This window comes from Protopterus annectens, chromosome 9.part0, assembly GCF_019279795.1.
Source record: "Protopterus annectens isolate FY-2018-M chromosome 9.part0, PAN1.0, whole genome shotgun sequence".
Lineage (NCBI taxonomy): Eukaryota > Metazoa > Chordata > Ceratodontiformes > Protopteridae > Protopterus > Protopterus annectens.
In genome coordinates, this window is record NC_056743.1 from 492,597,584 (window position 1) to 492,614,979 (window position 17,396).

Consider the following 17,396-nt stretch of genomic DNA (forward strand, 5'->3'; position numbering starts at 1 on the left):
CTTTGTATATGTTAATGTGCCCCCTCCCCAAGTATCCAAGTATGCTCTAATTCTGTGTGCTGTCTTAATTTCTTGGTCTTTTGCTCAGGCCTCCTTTCACCAATTAAGTCACCTGTGGATTTCTTCACATGTAGTGGCTCAGTGCTCAACCACTGTCCCCAAGTAAATCATACTGCCCTTTGCCCTGCTTACATTATCACTATCACCACACAAATCAGACATTGTAATGAGTACAGGCCACTGGTTACCATCAAAGGTCTTGTTGTGTGGGGGAAGAACCACTGAATACAAGTGGCAGCTTACTAAACCTAACCATATGGGCTTAAGAGGAGGGGGAAAAAAGAGTGTGTGCCAACATTTGTCAATATCGGTTTCAATCTTAGGTTCCCAATAAAATACTAATTCACTTTCTCAGTTTCTTTAGAATTTGCAAATTGAGTACATAAACTTGTTAAAAATAGCATTCTAAAGAGTCAGCACTATGGCCATCTTCTGTCTTCTAAGGACTCTGACTCATGATCTATTACATTCTCATATGATGAGCCTTCAATTAGTGAAGCTCCCCATTTACTGTGGGCCTACTTGGTCCAACAAACTGCTGTGGAGAGGAGAAAGCCTTTACTTCGTAAAAGATCACACAAAAGTATGACCATTCCTGTGACAACTATTAGACCTGTACTGAAAATGCTGCCAGTGTGACTGATCTTTGCATATTTAGGGGCCCCAAGAAACAGCACACATTCATCTCACTTTAATAATTGGATTAGTTCCTGGTATGATTCTAAGGGGATGCAATATTTGTTGGCATGGAAGGAGATGGTCAACAGACCATGCTGCTTTGCAAGGATAGGGGTCTGCACATCTCCCCTCTAGGCTTCAAATATTAGCTAAAACACTGTTCTCCCCATAGTGCATTTTGTAGGCAATGCCAAACTAAAATTACTTTCAACATAGCAAATAAAAACTAAGAAAATCTACAGTTGTTACTGCTCAATGCTGGGAGTCTAAACAAGAAACTCCTCTCTCTACAAGCTCTCCTCACCCCGGAGAATGCTGACATCTGTGCAGTCACTAAAACATAGTTTAAAGCCATGAAGAGCACACCAGCAGTGCAAAACTATAATGACTTCCACACACTTACACCAGCTACAACACAGGCAGGCACTAAAGGTGGAGGTGACTTAATTTACATTAAAAATAAATATACCTGGTTAAGGCTTGTCAAACAGGGTGATGCACTTGACATTCTCCACAATCAAATCACCACAAACAAAATCCCATACCACATCCTTGCATGCTAAAGGTCCGCATCTGTGACCCAGGAAAACCACAGCATGTATTTAAGCTTAATGGTAACACTCACCAATGCAACCCAATACCATATTGATGGGCAACTTTTGGGAATTCTACACAACACCAAACATACAGGCACAAAGATTCCTGGAATTTGTAAACACAAGCTCCCTCAACCAAACTGTCAATATGCAGACCAGGGTCACAAACATACTTAATCTGGTCCTCACTAATATGGAAGAGCACTGCCCAATACCTACAGTAATGTCCTCCCTGGTGAGATCAGACCAGAAAATGGTCTCCTTTGAAGTAAAAATAAAACCTGGAACCCCAGCTTACCCTGCAATATTCAGGAACTACTCTAAGGTTAACTTCCTACTATTAAGTGATGAGCTGGAAACATTCCTAGCCCCACTAAATGCTGAGAACACTGCTATCTATATAGAACTGTTCACAGGAATTCTTTATAAACATGTTAAAAGTGGTACAGAGGCTGCTGCACTCACCAGGAATAAGTACAGAACTAACACAAAAAAATTGGCCACCCTCATGGAATCACACAACATCAAAAGGTTCTATAACCGGAGGAAGAAAATCATGGCAAAAATTAGGAGATATAGCATCTGGCAGGACAAAATGTGTTTTCATCAAACTAAACAAACTAACAACTCAGAAAAGAAATAATGTTTATCAAAGCAAATATGAGATAAATTTGGTCTCCCGAGCCAAGGACAACTAGATATAATTATATTAAAAAACACAACATTTTTAACAAATGAAGAAAAACTACAGAGAAACTATGGGGAGGAAAAACAATCTGGAATTTGGGAATTGAGACATGTTCTGGAATAGCCATATTCTATAGAAATACAATAAAGATATTAGCTATAACTATAGCAAAAATGGGAAGATTAACCATTGTAAACTTAAAATGGAAAGAACATGTATATAGAATTATAACTTTATATACAAATTGTACAGAAAGGGAAAGCTTATTTCATCATATTTTAAACTATGTAGTGATAAATATGAATATTATAATAACAGGAGACTTTAATTGTGATTTAAGAGGCACACATAGAAAGAAAGGAAATTATATAAGAAAAATGTTAGAAGTTATAAAATGTGGTAAGTTAAAACTTTGGGACAAAAATTCATGGACTTACAAAATGGGTATGCATAGAACTGAAATCGATTATTTTATAGTATCAGAAGGTTTAGTTACATAAGAAGGAGAGGTAGATGAAACAGGAGTTTCTAATCATCTTGCAATATTGCTAGATATAAAGGAAAACAAGGAATATATAAAAATAGCCAAAGGAAATAAAAAGAATAAATGAGAAAGCATGGAATGAAGAAGGAAAGATATTACTACGAGAACATTTCATAAAAATTGGTCTTATTGTTAGGTGATATTTAAGGAAAAATATAAAAAATGTTTTTTTTATACTGGCAATATGATGTTAAGAAAAGCAGAGAAAGAAAAATATAAAAGAATATATGATGATGCATTGGAAGATTTAGAATGTAATGAAGGAAAGAACTTTGGCAAAGAAAAAGAAAGAATAACATGAAAGAAATCAAGAAACAATATAAGAATTGGGATACTTAAGAAGATTAATACAGGAATATGGTAGTGTAATGAGAGAAATAAAAAATGTAACAGGAGAAAGACTCAGGAAAAGATTATGAATATAGTGTAGTACAATATGTACAAGAAATGTTTAAAGAAAAAATAAGGAAGTGAAAAAACATGGAAAGGAAAAAACATTAACAGAAAAAGAGAGTAAAGAGTTGGAAATGGAGATTTCTTAAAATTAGCAAGATAAAGTATTAGGACAAGTAAATATAGATTTGCAAAAAAGATATTTATTAAAGATTTTGAATGAATGTTTAAATGAAGGTTGTATATATAAAGAATTATGTAGTTTAATACGTAAATTCATATGGGACAAAAAGGCAGAAGACACAACTGGAGACTGATAGTATTTAATAATGATTATAAGATCTTTATGAAAATAATACAAAAGGGATTTGAAACTAAAATGGAAAATACTATGGAGCATAGTATATATATATAGTATAAAAAGGGGAAGGGTTGTCAAGAATTATTAATGATAAAGAAATTGTAGATGATATTATGAACAGAAAAGAAGCAGCAGAAATCATATATTAAAAGAATACATAAAAAGTTATTTTATATCACATAGGTTATATGGAATGAAAGAACAAATGCAATTATGTTTAATGGTGAATGGATTTTAACAATATTAAGTAAAATCAGTTGGTGGTTATGGAAAAAGGAGTGGGGGTCTAATAAGGATGAAAATTTTGTATGATTGCAAAGGAAATTAAGAATATGTGTAAACAGATTGCTATATCTATATATATTTGTACATTTGTAAATATGTAATTATGTTGTAAATAAGTATTTTTTGTATATAAATAAATGGCCCTTTCTCTTTTTGATAGGTACATTTTACATTCATCTGAGCTATCACTAACTCAAGTAGATGGGTCCTTGGTTTCACATCTCACTCCAAGGACAACATACCCCTCTTATGCTGCACTGTAGTGTCACCAATCGGTGTACCTGTTGTGGAAATAGAACCCATAGCCTTCTAACCAAAGTTGAGTGTGCTATGTGGTGTACCTCTGACACAATATGACTTTTACAACCAAACAATGACTGGCTTCCAAACAGCTCACATTTAACACATGACATGTAGTAGTGTTAATCCATGCAGAAGGGACTGTGCTTTGCACAGGAAAATAAAATGCACAAATTACAGGACAACATGAACGCTTCCAGTGCTTCTCTCTGATTTATGTTCTTTGTTAGATATACCAAGATCCAGCATACCTTAGCTATGTATCAGAAATGAAGACCAGTAAGTGGGGCTATGAGTATCTTGTTAAATACCAGCATATGTCGTCTGGAAGGGTCTTTCCAGTGTTACCAATGACAAGTTTCCACAGCCTATTAGCCCAACCTCACTGTTCCACTACCTCAGCTGACCATATAGTAAAAATGGCAAAATAAGTGGTATAAACATGTTTTTATTTGGGGGGGGGTTGCCCATACTGGACTGATGCACTAAGAGGAAAAATTCTTCTCAAGCTTCATTAAAGATGTTTGCACAGAGAATTCTGGCCAAATATGTATGTAAAAGTCTACAAAGTCTGTGTCCATCCCAGATTTAGATAGAGACATATACATTCAGTGGATTGATTCTTCTTATTAAGTCCTTATGGGCTTTAAATCAGCTTTGCTTTTAATGGAAGAGTAAGGTAATATATTAATCTATAACCCATAAACTAATCTGGATACCTGTTGTGTCACTTTGAAACCCCAAAATAGGTATAACAGCAATTCCTAGACCTGCAGTTAATGGTAACAAATTTATATGTGCTACAATTTATAAAGAAGCAATGGTCCCTGATGTTTTCTGTATATGAGATAAAATATAATATAAAAAGCTTAAAATTAAAAATACAGAGTATGATATTTATATGATGACCAGCTTGCTATAAGCAAACCCATGGAGGGGGGGTGGGGGGGTCAGTACTCTCATGTGAATAGTGTGGGTCTTTAGCCACAAAGAAAACTAAAAGCAACATTAGTACTCCAGAAAAAGAGTAACATACAGTAAAGCGCTTTTTTCAATTTTGGGGTATTTGTGTAATTGAAGTGGGTAAATATACATTTGGAACAATAAGTATTTACTCATTTTTCATAATAAGCATCACTAGTTATGCATTTAATTATTATTACATGTTTTCAAGGGATTGCTAGTCAGTTTCTTCATTAAAAATAGATTCAGCAAAAATTTAATGAAATAGTTTGTCACATAAAAATGGATAATTAGTAGACCAATGCACTAGAGAATGTAGTGGACTGCGCCATGTAATGCTTTCAATGAAAGACAGAAAACTAAGTAACAGATAGTTTTAAGAAAAGCTATCTGTACAGCTGAAAAGACCTGATATATGTATCTCTCAGCTGTCCAGACTTTTGCATAACATACAAATGTTGGTCTGTTCCTCATAACATGTGTGGTTTTCTGGCAAATCCTCAAGGATTGAAGTCTCTAAATAATGAGAGACATTTGTGTTTCAGACTTCTTGTCCTTCAAACAATAAATGCTAATGCAAAACCTGCTATTCTATCAACTTTCTAAATCTATTAAGAGCAATATTTAAAAGTTGCCCCAGGTTTGGAGCCTTTTTCCACCATTAATGTTGTCTTAATCCAGAATCCTTCCATCAAGAGCATGAGAGGTATGTTGACATATCAGTAAGCTTCTTTTTCTGCTACTGTATTTCTGTTTGTTTTTTTTTTCCATGTGTTTGTAGACTAGAGAGCAATTATCTGTTCCAATCTGTCTCAAAAATTGTGATGTTGCCCTACAAATTACTGTACAAAAAATACAGTCAGCTACATGGGCTAGATTTTCAGACTGTTGTAAAGTTATGTTTTGCCAGCAGAGGTCACTACAACTTCATCTTTTCAATGGGTCCAAGTTGGGGAATCAAGTGGAATACATCACTGAAGAAGTAAAGGCTTCAAAAAATTGACAGAAATTTAAAACGGTGTTGAATACTGGAAATTTAACTGAATAGTATGAGAAAGGAAACAAAACTGGTATACTAAGTTATTGTTTCTGTATTTAATCTCCATAACCCACCAAAAAGATGAGGCAGTTTGTAATGCTTAGTAGAACATTGCAATTAACCTGTACACTGACTGAAGTGATTATACTGCGGTGGTGGTGCTGCGGTAGCGTTGTCACCTCACAGTAAGACGCTGTCCGGTTCGATTCTCAGCTACAGCGTCTTCTGCGTGTAGACATGCGTGAATGAGCGCACCTTCGTTGAAGGTTGTGCGTCAGACCTGGCAACTCGGCACGTAAAAATCTACTGTCAATCATTAGCAGACCGGAGTTCCGCTGTGACGACCCCTAGCTGGGAAAAGCCGAAAGACACAACAACAACAACTGACTGAAGTGATTGTATTTTGGGGGAACTTAACAATCATAAAAATAAATTGCAGTAAAAGATGGCTGGAAAGCATTATTTCTAGATTAATACTCAACTTTATTTATCAGGTACTTGTATGATGTACTTCTTTTAAGTTTATAATCCTTGACAATGTGACAATGTATTCATCTGCTCTGCAGAAATGATGCCAGGCATAGACAACCAAATTACCAACTCCATCAGGGAAAAGCCTTCCAGAGTAAATCAGCTCTGTGAAGTACATACTGGTACAGCACAAAAGGAATGACATGTTTCTGAATTTACCGTTTATTCTTGTGGCAGATGAGAACCCACTCTTCCATGCATCTCTATATAAGAGGTAGTTGTTTACTTGGAGTACTGCAACATAGCTGTTTGAAAAGGTGTATAAATAGCAGTAGGTTTGTTTTGCAGTAATTAGAAAACACTAAGGATTTTTAAGGTGTTTCAAACGGCACTCTAAGGGAGATGGTGGTTGGATTTTATTAAGAGAATAGTGACATTAGGGCTTGTACAGGAAGGGGAGACACTGGTAAAGACATTATCAAGAAGATTATGACCCTTGGCAGGAAGGTGAATGATTTAAGCAAGGAAATTATCATTAATAAAATCAAAGACTCACTGATTATATGTACTGCTAGTAGCATGAACGTGCCTGTTTATAGTGGGGGTAGTTAAAGTCACCCATAATAAGTGTATTCAGTCTGATGGAGAGCTGACTTAAATAATCAGTGTGCCAAGGGGGGAAAACAATGCAGGCAATGATATGGTAAGACAGTTTTATTGTGAGTTACCTGTGTAGGGCAATGAGCTGAGCCTTACCTAAACAGACACTACTTGGGCAACAAACATTTTAACCAGTAAGCAAAAGCCATTTAATGAGAGCTGGAGTCCATCTCTGGCAAAACAAGAGGGTCTATTAGCCAACTTGTCTGAGGCAGACACATGTCTGATCTCCCTAGAATAAGCAGGCAGTTGCTAAAGATAACTGTCTTACGTTTGACCTTAGGCCTCATTCGTGGCAGCAGTACAATACTGCTATAGTACCACTGAGTATCACTCCTTGGAGACACAGAAGGAAAGATCAACAGTGTTTCTTTACATCTGCTCCAGAGTGGAGTATCTAAAGTCACACACACTTTCACAGACAATCACAAGGTCATATTCATTCACGTCTACACACACCATCACAAGGTCATACTCATATTTAGGAAGGTGAAGGATCCTGATTGTCCATGTAGTGTCCCTAGTCATAATACCAGAGAAAGAGCTTACATTTTCCAGTCAAGTGATGCATTGTCAGTGTTCCTATCTATGGAATTAAGGACCGTGTGACTCTATGCAGGCATATGGGAACTCAGGGGAGAATGTCTGTGGTTCTAGTGATTCCGAACAGACGTAATGTATGTGAGTAGGTGTGGGTATGTGCGAGTCATTAGGTAGCTGACATTTGCTACAGAGTGGTCCTGGTTGGTTTAGCAGAGATTATTTTTTTAACCAGGGTGTTATGCTGCCGTTTACTGATACCAAGTGTTATCAATGTATAGTCTCCAAAGTAAGCAAGCATCTATATTCCTCATAGTAAGCAAGCACAGTGTTCTAGAAGAAAGCAGTCATCAGTAAACTTATGGCAGTTGCTACACTACACTCCTACAACATGCCGACTGGCAACAAAAGAAGCAGAGCAAGCCATGAGTCCATGATGGCAGAAGCAGTATTACTGGATTCACCAGAAGTTCAAACAGAAGGCTTATGCAAGGTTTGTCAGTAATGAGACACAGTAACGTTTTATCAACTGACCAGCTATTACTACCACTGGACTCACTGTGGCTGTACACAGCCAGGATTTCCTGACCTTATTTCCTTCTCGCACTAGCAACAAGACACTAGCACTAACCCAGAGCTGGTTCCTGAGAACCTATCAAAGGCCATCTATTCATCAGTAGTCTCCTTCCAAATGTGGAGCAGGTATGGAAGCTTGTCACAGTCTTGTCCTGATAGATATATTGGATAATGCATTCAGCATGTCAACATAACAGCTTGATAAACTGAACAATGGTTCAGAATTTAAACTGAAGATGTTCCCACCACAACAGTAACCACACCAAATGGAGAAGCTGCATATACACCAATCAATCAGAGGTGGCTAGAAATCTATGTCGCCTCCTCCTTCTGTGAGCAGGAGTAAAGCAGCAGCACTAGCTGTAATCTGGCCCCTATGAAACAGTCTGCAGTCTCTCCAGCAATCAGTGTTCTCTAGCAAGGCTAAGAATTAATGATCCTCATCTTCCTCTCTCACCTGGAGCAAAAGAGTTGCACTCATCCCAAGCTAAGTTTTCAGAAGTGGTTTACAGACTTCTCAATGATCAGAATTCTCATCCCAGAAGACACAGATTTAAAAGTAGTCTGGAAATGGGGTAATGTTGTAAATACAGTGTGCACCTAGCTGGGTAATGTTGTAGATACAGTGTGCACCTAGTTGGGTAATGTTGTAGATACAGTGTGCACCTAGTTGGGTAATACAGTGTGCACCTAGTTGGGTAATGTTGTAGATACAGTGTGCACCTAGTTGGGTAATACAGTGTGCACCTAGCTGGGTAATGTTGTAGATACAGTGTGCACCTAGTTGGGTAATGTTGTAGATACAGTGTGCACCTAGCTGGGTAATACAGTGTGAACCTAGCTGAGTAATGTTGTAAATACAGTGTGAACCTAGCTGAGTAATGTTGTAAATACAGTGTGCACCTAGCTGGGTAATGTTGTAGATACAGTGTGCACCTAGCTGGGTAATACAGTGTGCACCTAGCTGGGTAATGTTGTAGATACAGTGTGCACCTAGCTGGGTAATACAGTGTGCACCTAGTTGATTAATGTTGTAGATACAGTGTGCACCTAGTTGGGTAATACAATGTACACCTAGTTGGATAATGTTGTACATACAGTGTGCACCTAGTTGGCAGAAAGTGATGAACAGGAAAGTACTCAAAGTTTTATCACTCTAAACGGAGGACCTTCCTAATATGATCTGGTAGTGCACACAAGTATGAACAAATGAGATGCCTGAAGGACAATCCTCAGCTCAAGAGACACTGGGTTCAAATACACAATTGAAACAAGGTGAGAAAAATCCAAAATGGTCACAAAGCAGCTTTACCTGTCAGCTAACACACATAGAGCCTTGTCCATTTCTACTTGCTTATTAAATAATTGATACTTCTCCACTCCTTCCACAATTCAGACAGTGTTAATGCTTTGTAGGCAGCATAAATGTTTGCTAACCAGCCCTAACCAAGAACTTTTCTATAACTCCAAAAAAAAAAAAAAAAAAAGTAAAACATCAAATATATACTGTGACATATGGTAAAAGGTCCTGCTCTCAGTCAGGAGCAGGCTGAGATTCCAATCATGGATTCCCTACTCCAGGGACCTTGGCAGATTCCCACTTTACACATAGGAATGTGTTAATGGCCTAGAGAGAGAGTTAAATGGTGCTAAGCTTTGGAAGTCTATTGAGAAGTTGCAACACAAGTTCTGGTACAGTGACCCATGCAAATATCTACTGTTTTGGTAAGTTCCTACACAACTGTATTTTTTATTCAAACCAGTAAAGTGTTCAAAACCTAAATTTTCACAGGTCATATATACTACTTTAAAATGACTATAGTAACTTACAAAAATTATACAAGTAACTACTGACATAAAATAACAGTATCAGAGCAGCACTGTTACTACACTGTAGCTCGGAGTTTGAGATGGACACCTTATAGATTAATCAGCATTTATTTGTTGTAAAACTAACAGCAATTCTTCCATGCCTATACTGATGCTACGTTACCGTGCTTAACATCACTAGTAACTTTTTATTTTTGTTGCATTTTGTGCTCTTTGTACCTGCTGAACACCTGATCCATTACTCTACCTCAGCCACACCACGGACATAATTCAGGCAGCCATCAGGGTGGTGGTGAGACTCTCCTTGTGCCCTAGTTCATTCCACTTGCACATGCTCTGTTAGTGTTTAAGGGGAGAGAGCACAATCTGAAAGTGTTGGAAATATTACTTGCTTCCAAGGGTGATATAAATTACAAGCTGCCCCCAATCCCCTTTCAAATTGTTTCCCATTTGGTATCCCCCCTGAGTAGCATACGCAGGTAAGAAAAAAGTGCTCTGGTTGTTCTGATATGCCACGGAAATCTACTATAATTATCCCTATGGAGAATTCTCATAATATGCAAGATATCTTCTAAAATACTTGATTGCTTTGGGAAACTATGCAGTGATTGGATTATTCCATTGAACTAAAAATAAAGATCCTTTTTAGCATTGTAAACTGACTGCAAACCGAAAAGTCAAGATCCAAGTTTGAAAGTAGCCAAGCAGCAGCAAATAAAGTGTGGTCACTCTCTCTTATTAGTTTTAGTGATGTATTTTATTATAATGTACATAAAGCTTATTTAAGTACTGGCATAGGCATCCCTGTAGAAAGAATGTGCAAATTCCATTTAATGCATCCAAAATCTTGCTAGCCCACTAAACAAGATAAAAGTAGTTTACATTCACTAGACAGAATGTGTCACAATTAGCATAAGCTACAGCAGCATTTAAAGTAATGTCTTTCAGCTTTTCCCGGTTAGGGGTCGCCACAGCTGAACTCCGGTTCGCTAATGATTAGCAGTGGATTTTTACGGTGCCGAGTTGCCAGCCCAACTTGGCAGGATGCAACAAAGAAACAAAAATAAGTCCTAGTATGTTGCTGTAGCATAAAGCTACAGCAGCATACTAGGACTTATTTTTGTTTCTTTATTGCATCCTGCCACAAATACATCAAAATTAGCAGGTTCTTACTCCTCACTAATTCTTCTGTTTGTTTTGCATATTCCTCTGTACAGCCATGAAACCTCACATACAAGGAAGTAAAGAAGAACAGCCTAGCACAAAATAACTGTCCTTAAGAAGTTAAAGTCATCTTATATGTCCCTTTTCCTGAATAGCAAAGATCCATCTCAGACCTGTGTTCCCTGTTGCAAGAAATGCCAATAAAACTGTAGTCAACTCCAATCAGCTTGCTATTTTTATTCTGTCTTTATTCCATGCAGGCAGAATTCATTACTATTATTTGCTGAGTGTAGTAGTTCATTTTCAATGTGGATTATAGTTCTGCAGGCATTACTGTAGTGTATTAATTGTCATCAGTAGCAATTAAAGCAACGGATAGTACTGTAGCCTTTACTTACCTGATTTTGGTAAGCCTGTGGTGCAAGCTGCTTATAAAGTGGAGCAACTTTTGTAGCAAGGGCCTGTAACTTATCTTTAAGTAAGTCTTCCTATAGAAATAAAAAAAGAAAAAAAGTCATATGTTGGCAGTAGTTCAAGTCATTAAATAAAGATGCTTCCTCCTTACACTTAAATCTGTCCTGACCTCATCTGGGTGATATCCCTGCAGTCGGAACTTGCGAGGTGTTTTGCTTCGGGCATATTTGCAGCCATTAAAATACATGCTCCATGAGCAACCAAAGGAAAAAGAGGCACCACAGGTATCAGGATCTTTGCCTTGGCATGCACATGTACGGCTGAAAAAGAAAAAAAAACACAGGTTACACTAATGGGTTTCACATCCATGTAAGTACAGAAGTAGTTTTATATATGATTTTAGGATTTATTGGATGTACACAGCCATGGAGGGGTAGTAGGATTGCTGGAAGGTTAGCAGGTAAGGCAGTTGTGATACTCTGCATGCACAAAAGATGATTGCTACATTAGATCTGCTCTTTATCCTCAGTTTTATCCAACTGATATGATGGGTTATGTCTTTTGTCCACAACCAATTACTTAAAATACTGTATCCACTTGAGATACATGGTACTTGACCTGTCTCAAATATATTTTATAACTTACTTGTGAGAACTATCCTAACTACTTTTTCTGATGGCTTGATTCATATGCCTACCACTCTCTCAGATATAGTTGTCTTCTTAATTTGTACTTAACACCACACACCAGTTTCTACTCATGTTTTCTAGTGGCTACATATCAAAATTTGTTCAAATGGATCCCCACTACTAAGATGCATGCAGGTTTCAGTCATGTCTCTGCATAGCATCTCACATACACATTTTGTATTTCAGACTAGCTGTCTCAGGCTTCACAGGCAAACTGCTGAAATTGGAAATGGCAGGTAGATGGGGGAATATATCACAGTCAAGATTCTTGGCTTCCTGCAGAATGAATATCAAGTGCTTTTAACTCAGACCCTGATGATTCTTACGAGTGTCAGATGGGGATAGTAAAAACCATGATAGAGCAAAGTACTTCTCAAATGCACCTGTTTTGAAGGAACTTGTCTATCTTCAGGCCTGATTTACACCTGCATATGATGTACATATTCTGAGGGGGTATGTCTCTATTTTCAGGCTTGAGTTATCCTTTCACAAAATTTTATAATACCCCCATCACACAAGGTTTTTGAAGGTCTCTAGTACACAATAAGCCATACTACATGACCAACAAACTAATTTCACCAACAGTTTAAAGAGGATGCACATTTTACATCACCTCTTTTCAGAAGCAAAAATAAATTACTTTATGTGGTAGAATTCTGCAATACAGTTCATTATAATCTATACATTTCACACCATCTCTTTGATAATTTGCTTTTATATTTCCATCAGTTTTATCACTTGTTTTTAAACATGTTTCTGAATAGAATCCCACATTCCTAATGGAAGTAGGAAGGATTATATGCTATTTGGCATTCACATTTTATGCTAATTAGACATCCACGTTTTTGTCTGGAAGTTACTACTTTTAAAGGGCCTTTGTATTTCCATGTCTGTGGGAGGTGTTGCTACCTATCTTTCTGGGCTATGTGGAAATCAAACCAATTGTCCAGTAGTCTGGAACACTGTTCAAACTCCAGTTTCAGAAGATTTACTATGCTTTTTTCTGTTGCTGTTACAGAAAAGCATAGTAAATTGGCAGATTTATGATGCTTTTCTGTAAAAAAAAGCATCACAAACCAGGAAAAGAGGACACCCCCCCCCCCCCGGTGTGACTATGATATCAGAAAATGGGCAGAAATTGGGCAGGGACAGGGTAGGAGATGGGTGGGGTAGGGGAGGTGTAAGGGGTATGGCCTTGCCCCAGTTTCAGCCACAACAAAAGATGGCAACCCTATCTGTAGGATGGGAGTTATGGAAGAGGCAAAGTAGAAAAAACATAAAGAAAAGCAATGTTCCGAATCACAGGTAATGGCAAGAAAACAAAATAATTTTCTGGAAACAACAAAGTGATTTTTTGACAGTTTAAATCATATCTGGGCTACATCCTGTGCTAAGCGTTGTGTATTTCAACAAGGCATTCAGGGTCTTGGTTAGTCCTTAGCACTGAAATCCGTATCTTTGCTTTATCACTAATAAAAACACAGACTCAACAGCAAAACAAAAATTAACTTCTACTGTATTCAAAAAAGTATGCAAGGAAGTCTTATTATGTTGAAAAAAGGATGTCTATGATGGTGGTGTTGGAGAAGGGGTTTTTGTTTCTTATATGTCCGCCATTGTCTTACACCAGCTCTGATAACTTAATCAAGTGCAAATCACTGCCAAACACACCAACATATCCGTGCTGTAAATCTGACCTTGAATGTAAGCTGCTAGTTATGTTGCATTCCACACCTGATCACCACAATTTCTGAATTTTAAAATGTAATTGGACCTGTAAGAGATCTTGTTGATCCACAGAAGTGGAACAAAATAAACTAAGAAAACAGCAGCTGTTGCTTCACACACACACACATATCTAATGGCTGATGTTAACAAACTCTTTTCCTACAAGATATGACCTGACAGATGAGCTTCTTGATATGGGAGAAATTGTATGTGATGTCATTTGGGTAAACAAGGGTTTACACAGTAATCATATTCAACAAGTGAGAAAACTGTTAGAAGTTGCACCTCACAGACAGGAAATCCTGCAGTTACTCAGGACCTAATACACTGAACATACTTTGAGATCACATAGCAGCATCTTTAGGGGTGAAAAGGTTCAGATGTATTAATCTCCATAAACAGAGGTGCAGTTTAACTGGTAAAAATAGAAAGCAGGGTGCAGGATAAAAAATACATCCCCCCTGATGTGCACGTAGGCTTGTCTCAAAATCTCAGACAGTCACCTCTGTAACTTGACGTTACTGTAACGGTTAGAGTTACCACCTTTTCACATACTCAAAGTGGGACATTTTTTGTACAAACATGAGATTTTGCATGACAAATTATACCCACGACCAGTGCAGAGGACAGAACTTCACTTTTTTGTCAAAATAAAAGCTTCTTATTGTAGCATTTGAGTTGTTTATGATATTTCTTTTAATATTTAGGTGTTTCATATACAAAATAAATGTTTTATGCAACAATTAAATAAAAGTTACGAAATATGTTTTGCCATCAAATCTTAGGACATTTGCCATTTTTTAGTTTTTTTTCGCAGGACACAACTGCCCAAAGAGGGACTGTCCCTCACAAAGACTGAGGGATGGTAACCCTAGTAACGGTATATTTCAATAATTCTCAAGTTCAAGAGTACCCTAACTTTGTGATGCTGTCAGCAAGTTAAAATATGCCTTGAGGTGGACCACAGCAGTGGTTAAACCTAGGCAGGTCTGTAAACAAACCTTGAGATGGACCTCAACAGTAGCTAAACCATATCTGGTCTATAAACTGCAGCTTAAACATAATACCACTCAAACAGATTGGATTTCTCTGCTGATGACAATCTAATAAAACAGAAGCCAGACAATGCATTTCAAACATTGTTTTTTTATAGTTATAATGTTATCAAGTAAGAATTCAATAACTGTATGAAAATAACTGCTGGTGACAAGAATAAAAGACCTGATAGAAATCCAGTACTACATTTCCAACTTTACTGTACATCACAGCTATGTAGGACTCAGCTGTGTTCTTTTAACTCAGGGTGGATTTCAAAATTTCAGAAATCACAAGCAGTAACATATAATGTTCTTGATGGCCACAGAAGCATACGCAGACAATGACTGATAAGTTAATTATTGCACAAACCTTTAATCTAGGAATCTATTTTTATTAAAAAAAAGAAAAACAGTTATCTATCAGACAGCTTACATTAGATGCCTCTAATTAAAACAATTCAATAAGGTTTGCTTGTAGTATGCACTCAGCAAAATCTGCTTCCCATGCCCCCATCAAATGGAGCCTAACAGTAACCCAGAAAGAGGGGAACGTACTCATCATTCAGTCCACATCTACGACTAGTGGGGTTCCCATACTTGGTGATGGTTTCAGTTATTTCTTTATACAGGTGGTCTCCGAAGGCACGTGGGATCCCCTCCCAAGCCATGATTAGAATGATGATGACCGCATTCTCGCAGTGATGACCAGCTCGGTGACGAACCAAGCACAGCAGCTTTTCTTCTTCACTTGCTCTTCGTATAACCTGAAAAGAAAAATGGATCTCTTAGAACATCACCACTGTGAGGAAAAAGTACCATATTCACAACCAGCTATATCCTTGCAATGTTTTCCTTCAATACTAATAAAAGGCCAAAATGTCCATCTGCTCCTTCAAACATTTTTCACTTTGTTTGGCCTGTTCTGCTTCCTATGTACAAATGTCGCATAAGAACAAGTTCACAAAAACATGCTTCATAGTAAACATCTAAATCTTGTGTATCTTACTGCATTTTACTGCTACTAAGTCAAACTAATTATTTGTATGTACTTACTGCATTTTGCTGTTGCTCACTTGAGTACAAGTCATGGCTGAAGAAGGTCAACTGACCAGTCCACCCAGCCATTTACAAAATAAAACATATTCCAATAGATAATTTTAAGTTCTAGCCAAATCCTGACTGTGAAGAACACATATTTTTAAATCTGCTGATGAACATATACATCTGCTAAAGTAGGCAGCTGGAAAAAAGTTAAACGTATATGAAAAAACAGTAATGAAATAATATGAATTACATACTCCATGACAAGGTATATTGCTTTATTTATTTACATTTTTCATTATGCTTTCTTTCCTGAAATGAAATAGGTATCTTGAAAGTTCAACTGCCATTTTATTTTCCAACTATAAAAATGTGTAAACTTCGAGTTACTACTGTGCAGGTTACTGTCAGAACACACCTTATCAAAAATTATTATTACTCAAACAAGTACCGTGTAGTCAGCAGGCAACAGTCATGAAAGAAATGTAAAGAAGTGTCATCAGTAGTTATCTTTTGTTATCTGAGCCATTAGACAGCCAGCTCATTTAAGAAACCTGAGAAAAACTAAAAAAATGCAGATTAAACAAATATAGAAAGCATTTGCTGCCTACGAATAAACGTTGCTGCTGAAACCTGTGTATGAATCACTCGCCACATACTAAACATGGAGCTGACATCACACCCGCCTACAAATGTCATGGTTACTATAGATACAAATGCTTGACAAAGCAAGCCAAGAGGTGACCAATCACTGAGTAGTGCTGTAGTTTGCTTTTCCACAGAAAGCATGACATCTGGAGGCATGCATGACACAGCTGAACAATCATCTCACCAATTCTTTTCAAAATGTGTAGGCACAGTACACGAATGCAAAAGTACTTTCAAAGCTCTGCAACACAGAAAAGTACATGGAAATGAAGCACAACTTTAGATTTTTTCCTGAATTAAACAGACTCCAAATAATGTGCAAAGCTGAATTTCAGACTATGTAGCCCATGTATAAAATCAGTTCTTAATTTCTCTTAATTCCAGTTAACTTTCTTAATAAATAATGCCAGTGTTGTCTTTAAACACTGCTAACTTAAATGTTCTCTCTGATCAGTCTGTCAAAAAAGCTCTATACCTGTACTGCATATGGGTGAGAAGAAAAGCAAGAAATGGTTTTAAATAGTTTACATTCCATCCAGTGACTTATGTTCCAAAGTGCAGTGCTTCCAGGAAAGGGAAGAAGTACAGTCTTGTAAAAATTCCCAGAATTACCAGTGTGTTATGAGATTCAAAAATAGTAATACTGGGATAAAAAAGCAATAGAAATAATCAGAGGCACAGTGCAAACTAA

The 17,396-nt window shown here is 37.2% G+C and overlaps 1 protein-coding gene across 1 annotated transcript in view; it reads right to left on the reverse strand.

Annotated features, from left to right (window-relative positions):
* Nucleotides 1–17,396, reverse strand: part of TET3 (tet methylcytosine dioxygenase 3) — a 437,758-nt gene that overhangs the window by 56,915 nt on the left and 363,447 nt on the right. The window contains exons 7-9 of the mRNA XM_044082118.1: nucleotides 15,572–15,780; nucleotides 11,732–11,882; nucleotides 11,547–11,636 (exon numbers count right to left, since the gene is read on the reverse strand). Of these exons, the coding sequence (XP_043938053.1) occupies nucleotides 11,547–11,636; nucleotides 11,732–11,882; nucleotides 15,572–15,780 (450 nt within the window). The remainder of the gene's footprint in view (nucleotides 1–11,546; nucleotides 11,637–11,731; nucleotides 11,883–15,571; nucleotides 15,781–17,396) is intronic.